At 38.4% G+C, this 18,543-nt stretch overlaps 1 protein-coding gene across 6 annotated transcripts in view; it reads left to right on the top strand.

The window, feature by feature from the left end:
• Nucleotides 1–18,543, top strand: part of AFF2 (ALF transcription elongation factor 2) — a 332,507-nt gene that overhangs the window by 66,308 nt on the left and 247,656 nt on the right. For all 6 annotated transcript variants that reach the window (XM_021547866.2, XM_021547869.3, XM_021547868.2 and 3 more), the window contains exon 2: nt 18,193–18,313. In XM_021547866.2, the coding sequence (XP_021403541.2) occupies nt 18,193–18,313 (121 nt within the window). The remainder of the gene's footprint in view (nt 1–18,192; nt 18,314–18,543) is intronic.

Raw genomic sequence — 18,543 nt, 5'->3', positions numbered from 1 at the left:
CTTAATGTTGATTGTCTTGCCAGTGATTTGTTTGTGCTGAACATTTGGGATTCAGTGGAAATCTGGTGTGATGGTGTTCTGATTTAATGCTGCTCACATTTAAACATGGTACATAGTTAGGATGAAGCTTGAATTATTGAAGAATCAGAAAAACTAATCTTTGATAAAACTGGAATACTTTGAAAAGTTTAAGCGAATACTTTGTCCTTCAGATTATATGACCTGAAAATAAAACTACGCAAAAGGATTTAATAAAACATAGGCTATCCTGCGTGAGAGCTCTCTCAAGGCTTTTCAAGGAGTAAATGGTTACCATTACCAGAGGTAATGGACTTCATTTGCTTTCCTAAGAAGCTACTTTGATATTAAAAGAAACTCCTGAGCTAGGATTGGAATTTAAGCTCCTGAAGGGTATTTCATCTTCTGCCCCAACATAACAGCAGCTTGTTCGATTCTGAGGTCAGCCCTATTAGTGGCATCAAACTGGCTTTAATAATTTCAGTTTTTTTTTTTTTTTTTTTTTTTTTTTTTTTTTTTTTTTTAGTTTCTGCAGCATCAGTAACAATTTCAACTGTTATATGCTGTGGTTACAGAGTAGCTGATGATGGCTCTGTTCAGAGTTTCCCATTAAAAAAATCCTACATGTATTAATCATATTTTGCTCTCTTACTAGTTCCGCATTTTAAGTGCAAAATTTTTTTATTGTAAATAGGAAGCTATACCAGCTATTTCTTGTCTGTTACACAGCTGTAGTTGGCTCCCTAGAGTACTTCCCTGTGCAGAATTTCCCAAGGGAATAGTAGTACATGGGAGTTTTGAAGGCAAAGAGAATCCCCTCACCTCCCTTCTCAACAGTGATTCAGTGGAAATATCTCTGTAAAGAAGGTAATGCCTAACTGGCTGTGTTTGATTAAAAATAATTTATTCTTCAGTGTTACAGTATGTTTTTTGATGTGATTTTGATAAATACTGTCACTTTGCAAAATAAAGCCATCCTTCTACTGCAGTAGGGCCTGGTGTAGGGTTTGCTGAGGTCAACAGAGCGCCCCCACCTTGTTTTTGAGGGATTTGGTTCTGATGCACAAAAGAGGGATAGCTGATCCACAAGAGCGTTCAGTTGTGCCTGAGATAGAAAGAATAGAAACTGCACATTGGAATGTGGTACTTGCCATTTTTGCCATTTCAATTCTTACATTGTATAAGAAGGTTGTAGCCCATTACACTCATTGCTTGAACTTTGAGCCACTTTTCCTCTCCTTGTTTTAAAATGCCATACCATTTCCAATAGAAAAGATCCCTATTTGCCTCCTGGGTTTCTCGAACACTTGCATGTATGATCTTTACATGATAGGTTTCTTCTAAATTTCTCCCTCTAGTGGGAAGTGGGAAGTGTAAGGTGAGGGCTCTCAAGGAGCTGGTGCAGTGTAAACACATCTACACAAATATACCTGCTCAGAAATCTGGCTCAGTTCAACCAAAAAACCCTCAGCAAAGGCATCCTCTTTGGAGTTTTATACCAAGCCTTGTGTTGACCAGTGGAGGTATGAACGCTGAGCATAAACATCACCTCTTCTCCTAAGAAATGCCATTGTCTTAATGTATAAAGTTCTTCACTTTAGCATGGCAGGTGAGTTTCATAGTGGGCCAAGATTATGGATGCTTTTTGTTACAGGTGTGCATTGATCTCATTTATTTGTAAGTGTAAAACAGAGACTGGAATTTCATCAGGTACCAATTGGACTTGCTGTGTGCAAAGGACTGGCAGGTAAATGCATTATATAGTCATATTGCATGCTGGTTTCTTAGATAAAAGTAAAAACTATTCTGCTCTTTATCATGGTCAAGTAATAGATTAGAAAATTTACTTCCAGTTGATGAGTGAGGGATTATATTCTGACCTGCCTGTTGGCTGGTGCTGATCAGTTACTTTGGAAGACAGCAGGAAAGCTCCAGTATTTCATGTTGTATGCTACTGCACAAATAATAATACTATTTCCAGTTCTCACAAATTATGATTATTACCCAACTGCTGATGACTGTTCTGTTTTCTCAGTCTTCCCTGGAAAGCTCTTTTTTGCTGCCATAGGTCTCTGCATGCTTCTCTGCAATCCTGCTGCTCTCCAGTAGGATTCTGTCAGTGTTTGCTGGATTAGCAGGATAATTTGCTTTCCTGGCATGTTTTGCTTGTCCGTGAGGACAGACTGCTCAGAAGAAGAGAGACTTAACCTGGTGCATCAAGATGCAGCAACCAGTAACCAGCATTAGCTGAGGTTCTCCCGGCGCTGAACTCGCAGTCGTCAGGAGCAGCAAGATTGATGTGTCTGTTGCTGGTTTAACATGCCAGCCCAGCCTGATTCCAAACTGAGTTGTAGTGTTATTATCCTTCAGTGACAGATATGTGCAGCGATGGTGATCTTTGACCTGCATAAAATAAGTCAAAGGAACAAAGCAAAACTTCAAAGATCACGAGTGTGCCCAACACTTTCAAGCTTATGAGAACAAACTGTTAGCATGAGTATTGCAGAGATTTAATAATTTCATCTGTACCTTAGCACATTTTTATAATTAGAAATCAGACAGTCAATTTTAGAGGCAGAATTTCTTTTCCTCTTTTCTTTCTTTTTCTCAGCAATCAATCCTATGCTTTGATTTTCTTTTAACATTTTGCATATCACATACTCTGATTTATCACAAAAAAAAGTATGTTGCATATGCAGCTAGTAAAGAGCACTTATGGTCCTGTTTTTAACAGAACAAGTCATTTGAGCCAGCTGCAGTAAAATTTTCCTGATTTGGACTAATGAGCAGGAGAGTGATTGCAAATTCGAGAATTTTCTGATGTAGGGAGCCAGGAAACAGCTATAAAACACAGAACAAATGCACCCTATAATGTACTTTGTTCATTTATTTTGTACCATAAGGATAGTTTTGTTTTAATTATTTATGATAATAAACTTGTGAGTAAGGCATTCTGCTATATTTTGTAATGATAATGAAACTTGAGTGATGCAGGGGCTCTCCACAGCATCCTGGTATTAAACGTGTCTTGCAGACAGATTAAGGAGTTGGAGTATGCTCTTTTAGGAGTTGTTTTGCTATTCAAGTAGGGTTTGAAACCTTATTTTCTCTTTCTCTCCCATCTTTCCGCTCCCTTCCAGTTAAGGGGCCTAATGCTGTTTCATCTATCAGAAATAGCCACTGTTAGAAGCTCTTAATTAAGGCTCAGTATCCTGCACCTTTTAATGGATGAGAGCTCAACAAAAGCATCTTAACATTTCCAGACATTCTCAGCAAACTTAGAGTGAGCATCACAAATCTGCCCGCTGGCTGCTTTTATTATCCTGCTAAGGGTAAAAAGAAGGAGTAGGAAATACAATTAAAATGGCCTTTGCAAGTCACCTGTAAAATCTTTATGTGCAAATTATGGTAGGTGAAGCTCAGAGGCTCTACAGTAGTTCATTTCTAGTGGCATGACTTTTTTCCTCTCACTGGTGATCTATTTAAGCAAAAGTTATTGAAGCAAAGGCATTTCCTGGGGAATTAATGATTGTGTGGGAGGAGTTGATAACCTAAAGTAGAAGTGAGGGCCATCTATCCCAGCCCATCATTAGTCTCCAGAAAATGCCCTCTACTCAGATTACTGATTTACTGGTCTTTTTTCTTTTTAATATTTTTGATTGTTCTTTTTTTAAGTGAAAAAGATGAAGCGCATTTCCAATTTGTTGTCTGTGTTTTTAACGATCCTCAAATACTGTGCTGGTACTTTTTTCATGTGTTTAACCTGGTAGATTGATGGCATACTAAGCAGTGCTTAAAAACTTGACAAATAATAATAATAATGTATGGACCATTTATCAAGAATTAATGCCTTTCTACTAGCCACTTGGAGTAGTTTGCATTTGTTAGTATTTTATTAATTTGATATTTATTAGCCTCCTGAGTGCTAAAATTGAAGTGCTACTTTGCTGTCAGTGATAATGCAACTAAAAAGTGAAAACCACTATAAACAGAGTATTTATAGTAACATTCAGTTTATGCTTAAACCCTTGCAACATGAAAAGTGGGGGTATGTTTTCTGGCAGGTATTGCAAATAGACATGTTGTAATAGGAACTCCTTATCATTGAAAAGGGAGTTTAATTGAGCTGTAAATACCAGGACTATGGCATGGGCAACAGGAAGTGATTCCAGTCCTGCTGCTCCCATTGATGCCTCCTATGGCCATGAACAAGTACTTTAATTTCTCCATGCCTTGGTTTCTCAATGCATGTTGCTAATGGCAAGTAACTGCTTAACTAGTGTTTGCATATTGTTTTGAACTAGTAGCTGTCAGCCTTTGTTGCCAAATTTGTAAATATTAACAATGGAAGAAAACAGGGGGATTTATCTGATAGATCCAGGGTTGGTTTCCATCATTTGGTGTGACATGCAGTCCCAATATCTCTCTTTGCCTGATGCTTTCTGTCAGCATTATGAGATGGAGGCCTGTAAAATGTTAAATCTTCTAGATCAGATCTGACTACAAAATCCTATTTAGACTAATACTCTGATTGATTGTGTTGTAATCCACTGAATTAACAGGATGATTTTTAAAAAGTAAGCTATGTGTTATTCAGGGTAATAGTTAACCAGAATCTGTGCAGAATTGAGGAATGTAGTAGGTAGAGTTTCCTCAAGAGGGTTTATCCTTGATGAGTGACCTGGCAGAAACCCATAAGATCAGTAAGAATTGACACATCTGCTCTCCATAAGGGAGCTGAGATGTGGAGGGACCAAGGCTTTTTCTGTTCAGGTATTCTCACTGACACAGAGAGAAAAGAATCCAATACCATATGAGCTGATGTTTTTATATTTATGGAGTATAATCCTCCTGATATTAATTTGGTATAATACCAGTTAAAAGAACATAAAGCTGTAGTTCTGTCTTATGACTGCTCCTTAATGTGTTTAATATCTGGCCAGCAATGCTAGAGATCCACATGGCTGTGGCCAGATGACCTCCATGAAGCGGAAATGATTAATTCAGATGTTTAAATCATTGGAATAAGTAAAAGTAGATGTGAAATGGGGCTATACATACCCCTTAGAGGAAAGGGTGCACTTTTTACTTGGTGTTTAACGTCACATTAGGCTCAGTTCATTCTGCTCCTTCCCTTGGCTCTGTCAGGGCTCGTGGTCTGGTGTTGCATCACAGCTCAGGGTCAGGCTGCATCTGTCAGCAGCCTTGGTTTTGTCTCTCGGATTGTCTGAATCATAGGTGGGTGTTACGTGGCAATAAAATCCACTCTGTAGGACTGCTTTCTTGAGCAGATGTTACACTGGCTTTAGAGCTGTAATTATTCTTTATTTATGTCTGGTTGCTTGAAACTGGCATTTAAAGAATGACAGGTTCTGTGGTAATATAGAAATGAGAGGGGTCGAATTACATATACAGCATATTAAGTTAATGTGAGGAGAATAATCCACATTGTGACAATGAGAGAATCCTTCCTAGAATAACAGAAATACACACTTCTTTTTTTAGGCTTTCAGTGTAGCAGTGCAAGACTTTCAAGTGGAAAATTGTTAATTTACTATAATGAATTGAAATGTGAAAAAAACAAATATTTAGTTAATTGCTTCATAAATCTGTCTGTTACTATCAGTAAAATTAAATTGACAAACAGTTCTTTAAAATTAATTTCCACATGGCAACGTGTAGATTTTATTTTATTCAAACCCCATTAGATATTTGTATGAAAGAAACGATAAATTTAAAGGGCATGTGTGACAGAACACACACTTCCTACCATGGGTTCTGAGGTTTTAAGACATTTGGCGTTATGAGGAGAGCCCAACATTTGCAATTTTCAAAGGCAATGCCAAAAAGGCTGAAAATGTCCTTAGGATGGTGTGGTGTCACTTTGCTGTCAGTGCTTTGCTGTCCTTTTGCTGCGGGGATCCGAGGGTCGGGCACAGGATGCTCGAAGGTCACTTGTGGGTTTGGGCTCTTGCCAGGGCTGAAAGTCCTGAAAGAGCCCAAGGGGAAGGTGGGATCTCTCAGGAGGACTGTGAAGCTTATTTCTGGTCACTGCCAGGACAGGAGTTCCTGCTGAGAGGAGGAGTTTGGGGTTCTGTGCTCCGGGGTCTGTGTTGCCTCCAACTCTTTGCTGGTCCTGAGCCTGCTGTAACAGCTCTCACAGGCTCTTGTTCTGAAAGAAGGTGGGAAGCTGAGTGCTCTTGTACTTTAATCACCTAATGACATTATGCCCTGTGCAGTATCAGTTTGTCAAAGTAAGTGGGGCACTACACAAAATTAAATCATTTGATATACTCCATCCTTCCAGCAATGTAATAAGAACATCCTTTCTGACCTCTCCCAGTGACATTCAGCAGGACAAAACTTGTCTCACGGTGTATGACCCAGTGTTCTGGAAAGGCACATAAAGATAATTCCTCCTTGCTATGTGGTGGTGTTAGATAGTCTTAAATTTCAACTTGGTGGTTGTCATCTCAGAGCTCAAAGGTGGATGAAGGGTTGCAAGTTACAGCTGGTCTGAGGGTAAAGTTTAATGTCTGGGAGCTGGAACTCCTCAGTTTTCTTTCCTTAGCCATCTCCTCTTGAATGACTGTCATCACCTCGCTTAAACTTTCATTCCCTCAGTTGTTTTGCTTGACAGTAGTTGCTCCATCCCAGAGATGTAATTGGGCATGGCTTGATCCAATTCCTAAAGTGCTTTAAGATCCCCAAAGAACCCAGCTAGAGGGACAAAATATTAGTGATAACAGTGACCTGTAAGACTTCAGAGGAAGGAGGTTGCAAACACATTTTCGTTTAACTTTAATAATACTTTAATAATCAAAAGAAGAAATGTAATGTTTAATATTTAAACAAAATTGCATTCCCTTTCTTCTCATGTTAAGTGAATATTAAAGCAGGATGGAAGCTAGTTTACATATTTTTACACTAGACTATTTTATTATTAAATACAAAAATGTGCTGGAGTTGGCCAGCCTCCAATGAATATGATTCAACTTACATTGCATTTTAATCTGTGCATGTTACATAGTGTAATATTTCTATTAGACAAATGGTTGATAGTAGGGAATTAAAAAAGGATGCACTTTTGTTAAGTATGGCATTGTGTTCATGTTGTGAAAATAAGTGATACTCATTTGCTGATTGACAGCAGAAGGGACAGAAAAAGGTTTTTGGAGTGCAAATAACTGTTATTAAGGTGCAGTAACCCATGTGTCTGGTGCTAAAAGTGCAGGGTATTGTTAGTGCTGTGGAATGTGCACCCGAGGTTCTCCAGAGACTAAAGAGCCCAGGAGCTTCCTCTCTGTTTGCCTGTAGTAAGTGTCAGTGCCCCTCAAAAATACCTGTGAGTTCTCTTCTTGACTGTTCAGTATAATGGAATATTTTTAATCACCTGGTGTGAGCAGCAGACCTCCTTTGAGTTAAGGCAGTGGTTTTCAGGTGGGTTGTGCAACTCCTTGCCGGAGCATTTTTTGGAGAAGAATCTTCTAGAGGTGCTAAATATAAATACATCTGCTCCTTTGTACTCAACACACAGCTTCATGTGCCCAGGTTTTCTCAGGGCAGTGGCAGTATTTTGGAAACTGCTTTGCCCTGGGCCTGCTGCCTGTTGTCAGAGGCAGCATGGCTTAAGCAGAGCTTTGGTCTCACCTCCTTCTGGGAGGCTGCCCTTAAGTGGCCTTGTTTTCTTCATTGTGATATTTCAGTCATTCATGAAGTCAGATGTGAGGTTTCAAACACATTCAAACATAATTGCAGAGATGGATATAGTTTCTGTTTGGCTCTGGGGAACTGCAGTACTGGGATAATCATTTGCATCACACCCACCTTAAAAATTCAAGTAATTTTAGGCATGAGTTTGTAGTTTTAGCCAGTCTAAATAACATTTTTGTTATGATTTTACTCTGTCTGAAGAAGTATTTTACAATATTAAGTGCTCATTTTTAGCTTTCAAGTCCCAGAGCATATTTCAAACCTGTGTAAGACCTACATACCATATCCCTAATTGCACAGCATTCCCTTGTCGAGTTAAATTTAAGGGTGTTGTTTTTTTCAGGGAGAATGTTACATTTGGTCTACTTTTTCTCTGTGACAGGGTGTGTGATCTCCTGCCTGGTGTGTCTGTGTCAGTGCTCATTCTGGTATAGAGGCAAATTTGATTATTCCCCAGTCAGCTGATTGAGGTTCCTGTGTACAATCTATGACACCACTAAAACAAAAGAAATAGGTATATTTCTATATAAGTGGTCTTTAGCTCAAGGTGATAGTGGCCTGTGGAGTAGAATAGGAAACTTACTTGGCATCTTGCTTGATTTCTTGCGTGGGTTTGTTTGTTTGTTTGTTTGGGTTTTTTTTTGTTTGTTTGTTTTTAGGCATTTGTACATTTTGTTTATTTACCTTTGTCAACCAGAAAATCTCTGCAGTCAATATCAGTTTTAAGTAATGACCTTAGAAGTTCTGTAGCTCTGGTATGTGCTGATTTGTACTTAGGAGTTTTAAACTCTTGACACTGGATAAAAAAAATATCTTTTTAGCATGAGGAATATAACAGAAAATCTAGTTTATACCAATAAGTTGCTGCTTTTTTGAGTGGCCGCATTTTGAGACCTGGCTTTTTTTGTCATTATTAAATGGCTTGGTCCCATCCAGCCCTCATTGAATTCACTGGGAAAATTGCCAGTAGCATCAGCTGAAGTTGAACTATGCCCTTACAGAGGATGTAAACCTCAGCAATGCTGATGAACTTTGTGCTGGTTTGGTTAAATTATTTTGTCATACTTTATGCTGTGTTTATAAATGAGGAATAAACATTATATGTTTGCTGAAGGCATGAACAGTATTTGTTACAGATTATCTTCCTCACTAGAAGCCAAGGATGATGATAATCCATTGACCTGCTGACTCTGAATATAGTTAGGAAAAGTAAGCACAAAATATTATTATTCTCTTCGAAGCTGTATGTATCAAGCACCTTGTTTCTGTGAAGCTTTCTAAGGCCTGGTGGAAGAAATGCCTGGTGGAGTTTGAAATGTTCTAGCTTCTTTTGATCCTGATAAGCACTAAATCTTATGAAGCTACAAGATCATTGCATCTCCTGCAACTTGGTAGTGCCAAAATGAGCAATATATTTCACAACAGCATTGAAAAGGGAATGCAGCTGAACTTAAATTTAAATTGAGAGGACCTTGCATTTATTTGATCATCTCTGTCCTTTCCTCTGGTTCTACCAAAACACATGGAGGCAATTATATAGCATTTCAATTGAGAGAAGAATAATTTATGTAAATGATAATTTCTTTAGCCAGACAATACCCTAAATAACAAGCAATTAAATTATATTAGGCTTACCATACAATTTTTTGTGCACTGGAGTCTGAATCAGCTTGTATGTGTGCACTGCACTCTGAGACCTGCGTGAACTTCTCCCTCAGTCTAAAAGTGATGAATGAAAAATCCTACTGAATTCTTAATTTTTCTGTGGTGGTATTCTTCAGCACACGTTAAGTTTAAGAACATGTGGTTAAAGATCTGCACAGCATGTGAAAATGCTCAGGGGAGCAGAGGTGCCTGTTAGTAAATGAATGCATTTATTAGAGCTGTAGGAGCACACAGAAGCACTTCTGCAATAAAATACCCAAGCAGTTGATTCTGCTGATTCATCTGTACCCAAAGGTTGTGTTAATCAGTGATTGTTTTGTGACTTTCTAAAAGACAAATTTATTACTGTCTATTCTGCCATCTCTTGTGGATCATTGCCAAAGTTTCAAGCAAGTACAAACATGTGGACTCCATTTTTAAGAAAGCATTCTACAGGTCCCCAGGAAGTTTTGAGTGCCATTATTAAAACAAATATTAAATTTTAATATTGAGAAAAGATAAAGACAAAACTAGAGTTCCAAAATGGTTTTTGCTTTAGGTGTATGAATTCAATCTCTACACATTAAGTGATAAGTTAAAGATTTTGAGTGTCTATACTTTAAAATGCATTTTAATCTTTGAAAATGGTGCATGTAAAAAAATAATTGGACATTTCCAAGGAATATTTCACAATTTGAGGTGTTCAGGAAAACAGAACTGTAACAAGCACTGTCAGAAGGTTTTTATTGATTCAAATTAGTGTTATGTCTTGGGAGTAATATATGTAAAATACACTTTTTGTAGCAGTACTATGCCACATTTGCTATTAATGTGTATGAAGAATAATGCACAGCAGCTAAACACAACTATATTCACCCTTAGTACATTAATCACAGAGTGCTGGTGCTGATGAGCATGTGAAGTGTGATGGCAGTGAGGAGCTCTTTGAGAAGTGTTTCTCAAACACAGTGCAGGCTTTGGCAAAGGCTTCATGACTTCATTGCCTTCAGTGAATTTTGTAGAAACATCGAATCCCGGAATGATAAAATAAAACCAGCAAAAAAAACCCCACCAACAACAAAAGCCCAAACCAAAAAAAAATAGAAATATGTTATATTCTGTTAAACTCAGGCAATGAAATTGAGAGTAAAGGTTGAACCTCTTTTCCTATTCCACTCCCTTGTAGTATTCTGTCCCCTTAGAGTTACAGCACATTACCCATCTAATAAAACTTCCTAATCGAGCTCTACTGTCCTGAATGTAATTCACTTGATGCCAAAAATGCTCTTTAATTTCACATTTATGTAAGTTTGTTAGAGTTTATCAGTAGTTTATTGCAAGTCATAACTAGAATACTGGATTCCAGGTGTTTCTGGGAGGTTGTTATCAACACCTTAATGTGCATTCATTTCTTTAAAGAAAAAAATTACAACAAAAATAACCCCATAATGTTGTCTTAGTAGCTCTTTTCTTTATGAATCAGATGTTTACTCTTAGAAATACCACATGTTGGAAATCTGTTTTATGTGACTGATGTTCTAATGACTGTTTCTTTTATGTCCTTCTGAAGATGTGGTTATAATCATTTTTCTCTTTAGGCTCCTTTCCCCCCACTCTTTTCTTTCAGTTTTGCTTTTGTTGGTCATACTGCAAATTTGAACTGACAAGAAGACTGTAATAGGACTCCAAAACATACCTTGAACACACATTGTTAAGCAAATTACAATTGCTGATGTCATTTACATGTGTTGCCTTTCAAAGGATGAACATGTTCATTTAATTTGCTTTTTAAATATCCATAACAGTGTCCCCAAGCATTTCAATAAAACAGAAACAGTTAATTATTACCGAATAAGGGTACCCAAATACAGTGATCTGCAGCTTGCATTTAAATGTCTCTGACAGCACTTCTACTTTGAAGAGAAAATTGTGTAAATTGCCAGTTATTATATTTTTTAATAAATAAGTCTTGACTCTGTTTCTCTTTTCTTCCCCACCCCTCTGCAATACTGTTCAACAACCATACTTTCAGTGGGACCATTTCTATTACAGAGTGATTGAGCTCTGATTTACACATCAATTACCCAACTTCATGGAGATTTTCATGCTCCCCTAGCTGACATCAATGAAGCATAACTGCGTAAGCGCTTTATTTCATCCCAGTTTTTGATAACTCAGACTGATAACTAATCATATTGAAAGACAATGTGCTATGATACAGGAAACAATAAATGCTCCCCTATGAAACCTCATCTATACTTTATATGCTTACTATCCAGGAGCTTATCTCTGCCATCCATTCCCCCAGAATCGTTCCTTCCAAATTCACGTTCAGGAAAGGTTTGGGGCTGCATAGGACTAAAACCAGGAGAAAACTGAGGTAAAAAGAACATTTTCTAGGTGCTTGGTACATGTGAGAATAACTAAAAAGAATGAGGGATATCAAAAATACTAGCCAAACCCTTAGCTTACATTTCCATAATTCATCCAGGGGTCTCTTGGGCATTATTTTCTTTGGTGGCTTTAATCTTCTATATTCTCTATTAAAAGTGCTACAGGAATGGCATTGTTTTTAATGCAAATTGTGAAAAGATTTAGCTCATGTGGATAGATAACCAGTGACCATCTCAAGCGTTTCTCTGCAGAACTGTTGAACATCAAAGACAGAATATTCTATATTTTAAAATAAATCATTTATCTTGAAGTGCAGTGATAGATATGTTCTGTGCTAGATACTCTCAGTAACTATTCATGCTATGAAAAGGAAGACAACATTAAAGTAAACATTAAATATGAAAGATTCTAGGAACTTGTAAAGCTATTTTTGCTATGTCTTGGTTTGTCTCTGTCAAGTAGGAAAATTACCAGGACAAAGATGTAAGCTTGGTGGTGATAAACAGAGGAAGAAGAATTTTGCTATTTTAAGTGTGGTAGTGCTTGTATTGTTTATCATTAGTGAAACAAAGACTTCAGATCAGCAGGGAAGCTACTTTAAGTTGGCCATGTTTCTGCCTAAATATCAGATTATGAAATTCTTCTCATTTACCTAATACATTTTATGACCTGCTATGAAATTTAAGACCTGAGGCTGTTTTTTCTTTTTTCCATTTGGAATAAATGCATTAAAATGCCACTGTTTATACTGGGATAATCTGCATAGATTAAGGAAGTAGTTCTTCTTCCTTTGTACAGAGCTGTGGTACGCTGATTTTACCTGAAATCAGTGGAGTTATGGTGAGATAAAACTGAAGTTATGTGGAGGTGAATTCCAGTTGTAATGTACTTGTTACAAGTAGTCTTTCACCTAGTTTGATTGCCAGGTGAAATGCTTTTTGCCTTCTGCTTTTAAGTTACACTGAAGAATTGCAGGGGTGTGGAAAAGCAAGTGTGTATTTGAAGCATGGGGGCGATCCTCATTGAGCATATCCTCCTTGACCTGAGTTGCATTTCTCCTGTAAGTTACATACACTCAGGAGTGGGATTTGATTTGGCATGTGTAATACCTTGTGCAGGCATATGAGTTAGTTTTTGAGGAAGCCCAGTTTCTGAGTTTACTTCTCCAACTTCCTGAGTACTTGTGGGCAAAGTAAAAACTATGAAGCAACAACCTTGGGAAAGGACTTTCAGTTCTCAAATCCATATCATTTTATATCCACTGTGTCTTAGTTTAGACACTTGTGTTTATATTTTGCTTCCACAAATTACAAACATTTCAGTTTGAGAACTTCTTTCATCATTTAGGCATATCTGATATTTTATGGGGTGTGGAACTAGGACAGGGAAATATTTGATTTGATGTAGTGTGCATTTTTGTGAATTGAGACGTTATTGAGAACAGCAACTGCTTCTTCCTTAAACTGTGGATAAATGCTGACTGTTTTGAATGTCATTAATTTATTCTCATGGATCTATTCTGTCACTGCTATAAAGCCTCTCTGCTCCTGCGTTTTTATTGATTCTTTCTCTATTGGGCTCTCGTTGTTTTGACTGAATCAACAGAACCATGTTCTGTTCTCATTTGTGATTTGTCTGCAACATCCAAGATGTTTGATCATTTTTCTCTCCTACTTTTTCTTAATATCACAGAGACTACTCCATCAAACTTGTTTGGTCTGACTTCTTTCTTCTGCTCCTTCTTCAGTCTTTCAGGCTCTTTGCTAGTCTTCTACACTTTGGGAGACTTCTGTGGCTTTAGTTAGCACAACTTGGAAAATAAACCCCAAACGCTAGGGCTCAGCCTTTAGTTGTTGGTCTCATTTCATCAGCTTTCTTTTAACTCTTCCCTATAACCTCTTACTTTGTTGCAGTCTGTCCTGAAAGGTTTTTTTTCCTCCAGCTTTTTGCACCACATCCTCTCACTTTTACCACAGATGACAGCATTGTGCTTTCCAGTGCCCCAAATTTCATTCTCCTTCTAGTTCTCTTTTTGTAGCCAGCGCTCATCTGACTTTCATCTCTTATCGCCAGATCCACATTTTTAGCTTCTAGTCCAAAACCTATGTGTATGTCTGTTATCTTTTGCCTTGATATAACCTCCTTCTGCCTCAGCCACCTCCTCTTCTCTGTTCTCCAGGGATTGGGCTGGATTGTCCCTCCAGCCATCGTGAGCTGCAGTGGGGGTGAGGCTGCAGCTCTGCTGTCCCTGCTGATACCCTGCAGACTCACGCAGCCTGAGCACCTGGCCTGTCACAGGGCAGCAGCTCCCACTGTCCCCGCACTGTGCCTGTAGCTAGAAGAATGGCAAATGGAGGTGTGCTGCTCTGACTGCAAAGCATTAAATATCCAATGCTGTTATTCAAAATGCATTTTGCCCCAGTGTTAGCATACCAAAACAACATTACAGTTGTAGTTGCTATTCTTTCTGCCATATCCACCACATTGGTAATTTGTAGGTTGGTGGTCTCATGTGCCCTTGTACTATTCTTACTGCTCACCATTCCTTATCTTCTCAGATTTATATACAGGCTTCCCCATTCAAATTCAATTATTAATCTAATAAGTGGTAACAAACAGTAAAGCTCACATATTTAAATGGCATTGTCATGTAATAGTTGTGTCTAGGGAGCTGCCCTCTTGGATATAGTGAATATTGTGGCCTACAGCTGTTTTCTTCTGTATCTCTTTTTATAGAATGTTTACGAAAGCCTGTATTGTCATATCCTGCTCTCCTGGCTTTAGAGGAGTCATGAAGTATTTCTCATACAAGTGAGACAAACTGAACTCTGATGTTCCTCACAGTATCTGACTATAGTTTTCACTGACACCTTCACCACTAATCACATATCTGTATTTCACAGAACATTAGTTAAGCTAAAAATTAAACATAAGTCCCAGAGATTGCATTGTGGCTGCATTAAGAATTTCTGGAGAGCATCCCATTAGGTTCTCAGTGCGCTGCAGCCTTAAGATCTAATCAGCATTTCTCTTTGAATTGCACAGGACCCAAATAAGTTGTTATCCTTATCTGTGTAGGATCTTACAATATTTGACTTCCTGTAGCCACAGTCAGCACCATGTCAAGCACTGTCATAGCAAAAGTACATTTGCAGAGAAATAAACCAAGTAATGGACTTGACAGGATGAACAACCACTTCCTTTTGCATAGATACTTTGCACAGTTAAGGCTGCCCTGTGACTCTGCTAGTAAGTTCAAAATGCAGCTTTAATTATTTTTTTTTTTTTGTTTTCACAAGAAACTATATGAGAGTGAGATTTGGATTGAAGTAGAGGTAATGATTTACTTAAGGTTTTGCTTGTAACATGGGTTCTCACAGTTTTGTAGTCAGTAAACATTGTTGGGGTCTAGAGCTTGAGATGTGCCTTTGTACTTGTCCCTTGGGTGGCTGAAATATAAATCTTTCATAAACACAATAAAAGAGAAATACTTCACTGTGTTGTGTTGGAAAATACTGTATTTTCAAACTTTTAATGTTAACATTCTAAACACGGTGTTAGCTTAAGTTAATGTCTTTTAAGGTGATTATGCCACTTTGAATTATGCCAGTGCTGTTTTCTTAGTTTTTGAAGTTGTGGTTTTGTAATGTGTCATAAAGCATATCTTAGTAGTCTTAGGGTCTTTTCTGCTTTTTCTCACTAGGATATGGCATAATGCCTCACTTGGTTTCCTAAATACTTTGCATGCTTGTGACCTGAGCTGGCTTTTAGATAACAAAATGCTGTAACCTCACATGAGGGGTGAAATGTGTTGTGTGCTGTACTCTGTGATCTCTGTGTTCAGTGGCCAGATTGTTTGATTTGAATGTGCCTGGGATTTCACCCTGAAACTCCAGGCCGTGGAAGCCATTAGGAAGCTGCAAAATGCAGCTCTAACTTACATGAATAATTCCTTCTGAAGTGAATGCTGGCAGTCCTGGGATGGCAATCCTTCCATAGCAAACATTGCATATGCAGGATATAAAATAGTGCTTAGACTAGATCTGTGAGACTGGTTATAACTTCACCATGAGCTGATCTTGCTGAAGAGTCACACAGTCTGTGGGCCAAGCTGCCAGAGAAATCTCTGGAGAGGGATAAATAGAGTGTATTCCTCCTGCTCCTGGGTTGGATTATTTCTGGGTTAACCTCACCCCCTACTCCAGCAAAGCTGTGGGGAGAGATGGAATCAGCCTTGGCCCTATCTTTGGGTACCAGTTTGGGAAACAGCTTGCATTCAGCCACGCCTGTATTTGTGGATTATAATCTTGATTTAGGATTTGAAAGTAATTCCCCCCTTCAAAAGAAATTCCCCCCTTCACCTTTTTGTGAACAGGTTGCTTGTGATTTACAGTGTTGCATTAGCAATGTGGTCATGTGTAGAATAGAAAAGTGACTGTCCTTACAAGAGTTTCCCTTCTGTCTCCTTCAAGAGACCAGCAAACAGTACTCTGCAAAAATACAGCATTGATTATAACAGTGTTCTGGAGCTTGCTCTTGGTGCTTGTGATGTCAGTACATCAGGAGGTGTTATAAACAATTAAATTAAATAAAACAAAATATGGCATATTTTCAGCCTTCTAATTTGTAGAAGGAAAATGTGGATGGCAATCATTCAGTTCAGCCTATGTAGGTGGCTTTGCATTCAGTTTACAAGCCATAATCAAGCCTTATTCAGTCCAAGTCTGAGTAGTCTTGAATTGCTTAAACCAATTATTAATTAATATTTTTTACTTAGAAATCTCATTGTGGCATGTCTTTCTTTTTTTCTTTCCTTGCCTGTATAAAAACAAGTGTATAAGTGTAAGGCTACATGGAGTCATCAGGCAACAGACATATGCTTTCCTGTGCTCTCCGCAGGGCTTGCAGGTTCAAACACAACCTGCCTGAATCATAAGAACTTTAATTGAGTAGATAAAGAGGTCCTCATAATTATAAACTGCAGTAGGTATAACAAGAGGCTAAATACATAGCTGTGGTTTTAATTAGCTGGTGCTTCAAATTAGTAATTGTGGTTTCACTCAGAAATCAGTGACTTTATACACTGTTAAAGCCTCATCACTGTGCAGTTCATTCCTCATTATATCTCTCGGTGTGAAGCTTTCAATACAATATCATGCTGAGCTAAAAAGGCAAAAGTTGTAGATATTTGGTTATCTTCCAAGTGCAGTGGAGCTCTATGGAGATTTAATTCATTCTCACCAGAGATAGGAGAATTAACTGTTCCTTGTTACAGCTGGAATATGTGTGTTTGTATGTAAGCATCTGTACATCCAGGCTGTGTGTGGATGTGTGCATGTACGGCCGGGATCTATCGGGGAGATGGTGCTTGCTGCAGATACCATCAGGGCATGCACGGAATCCGCTATTCAAATTGTCATCTGGAATTCGGGAGCTAATTAACTGACACAAAGCAGAGCCAAAAGCCTCCTAACAAATCAAATGCGGGTTGAAAGCACAGAAGTGTCCCTTAATGCTTGTCACATGAGAGGCTGTCAGTGCAAGTTGAAGTATGCATCTTTTCCTTTCCTCTTTCCTTTGCTATTTTTCCCTCTCCTTCAGGGTTTTAATTATATCTCTTCCCTCAGAGGAGCAGGAGGTAGTTTGCAGAGCCAAGAGACCAAAGTACTTCAGTACTATTCAGGGGAGAAGTGAATGTGGTCTCTCAGCCTGTCATCTAGGTCTGGCAGGTGCACAAAGCAAGCTGACACACAGATAAGTGCCACTCACCATTGCTACACCGAGGTGCTAGATCCTTTTCTGTGTTTGTGTGTAGAATTATCTGATACTGGAATCAACTATCCTAAAATCTCTTCCGGCAGCTTGCTTCTACAAAACACTTCTTAACCTCTCCTTGACATCGACAATGAGGCCATACATAAATTTTAACAAGAAGTGGGACAGAATTAGGTGGTCTAAATCACACGAGGCTGAACTGGAGCCTTGGGATGGATGTTCAGTGTAATGGATTTGTAGATGTTGCTGTGCTTCCTAGCCTTCACATTTGCTTTCCCTGCACAGACCCATGTTTTGTGGGCACACATGTGTGTGTTTGGGTGCAGATGCATTTGTGTTTGCAGGCTGCTAGTACAAGGATGTCAAAATGTATTTTATTCTTTTGCCTACTACTCTGTTAATTTGTAAACAGCATTTTCATTGTTTCATTGAAACACTTTCCATTTTAGAGGTGTACTGACTGCCCTACTGCCCAATTTTATGTAGTTTTATGATTCCAGATTTAAATTTAGGATAAATTATTCAGAGGCTGTTTCTTTCAGAATTGTCCTCAGAAGCTTCTGATGTCTTGTTGCTATTGCTGATAGTAATATACGTGTAACAAAATTATGGGGAAAATAATGTGTTGTCATTTTTGTCTTTCCCCAGTCACTATGAGCAAGACCGGAGTGCACTTAAGCGGAAGGAATGGGAGAGAAGAAACCAGGAAGTCCAGCAAGATGAAGATCTCTTTGCTTCGGGTTTTAACCTCTTTGGGGAACCCTACAAGGTAAATTACATTGTTACCTTTTGCATTTTCAGAATGTCTTACACAAATACAAGAAAAGCTTCTGATCACCTCTAAGAAATGGAAATATTGCATCTGCCTTGGTACTTACACTCTTGAATACATTCTTGATTATCCAAATCAGCGTATGGCAGCAGAGCAACTGAATGTGTTGCCCACGTTGCATTGGCAGAATCAGGAGTTTTGGTTACAGTCCAGCTCAAGATTTCTTC

This window comes from Lonchura striata, chromosome 14, assembly GCF_046129695.1.
Source record: "Lonchura striata isolate bLonStr1 chromosome 14, bLonStr1.mat, whole genome shotgun sequence".
In the NCBI taxonomy this organism is placed as follows: Eukaryota; Metazoa; Chordata; class Aves; order Passeriformes; family Estrildidae; genus Lonchura; species Lonchura striata.
The sequence above is the reverse complement of the archived record's forward strand: the minus strand, read 5'-3'. Positions and strand labels throughout refer to the sequence as shown.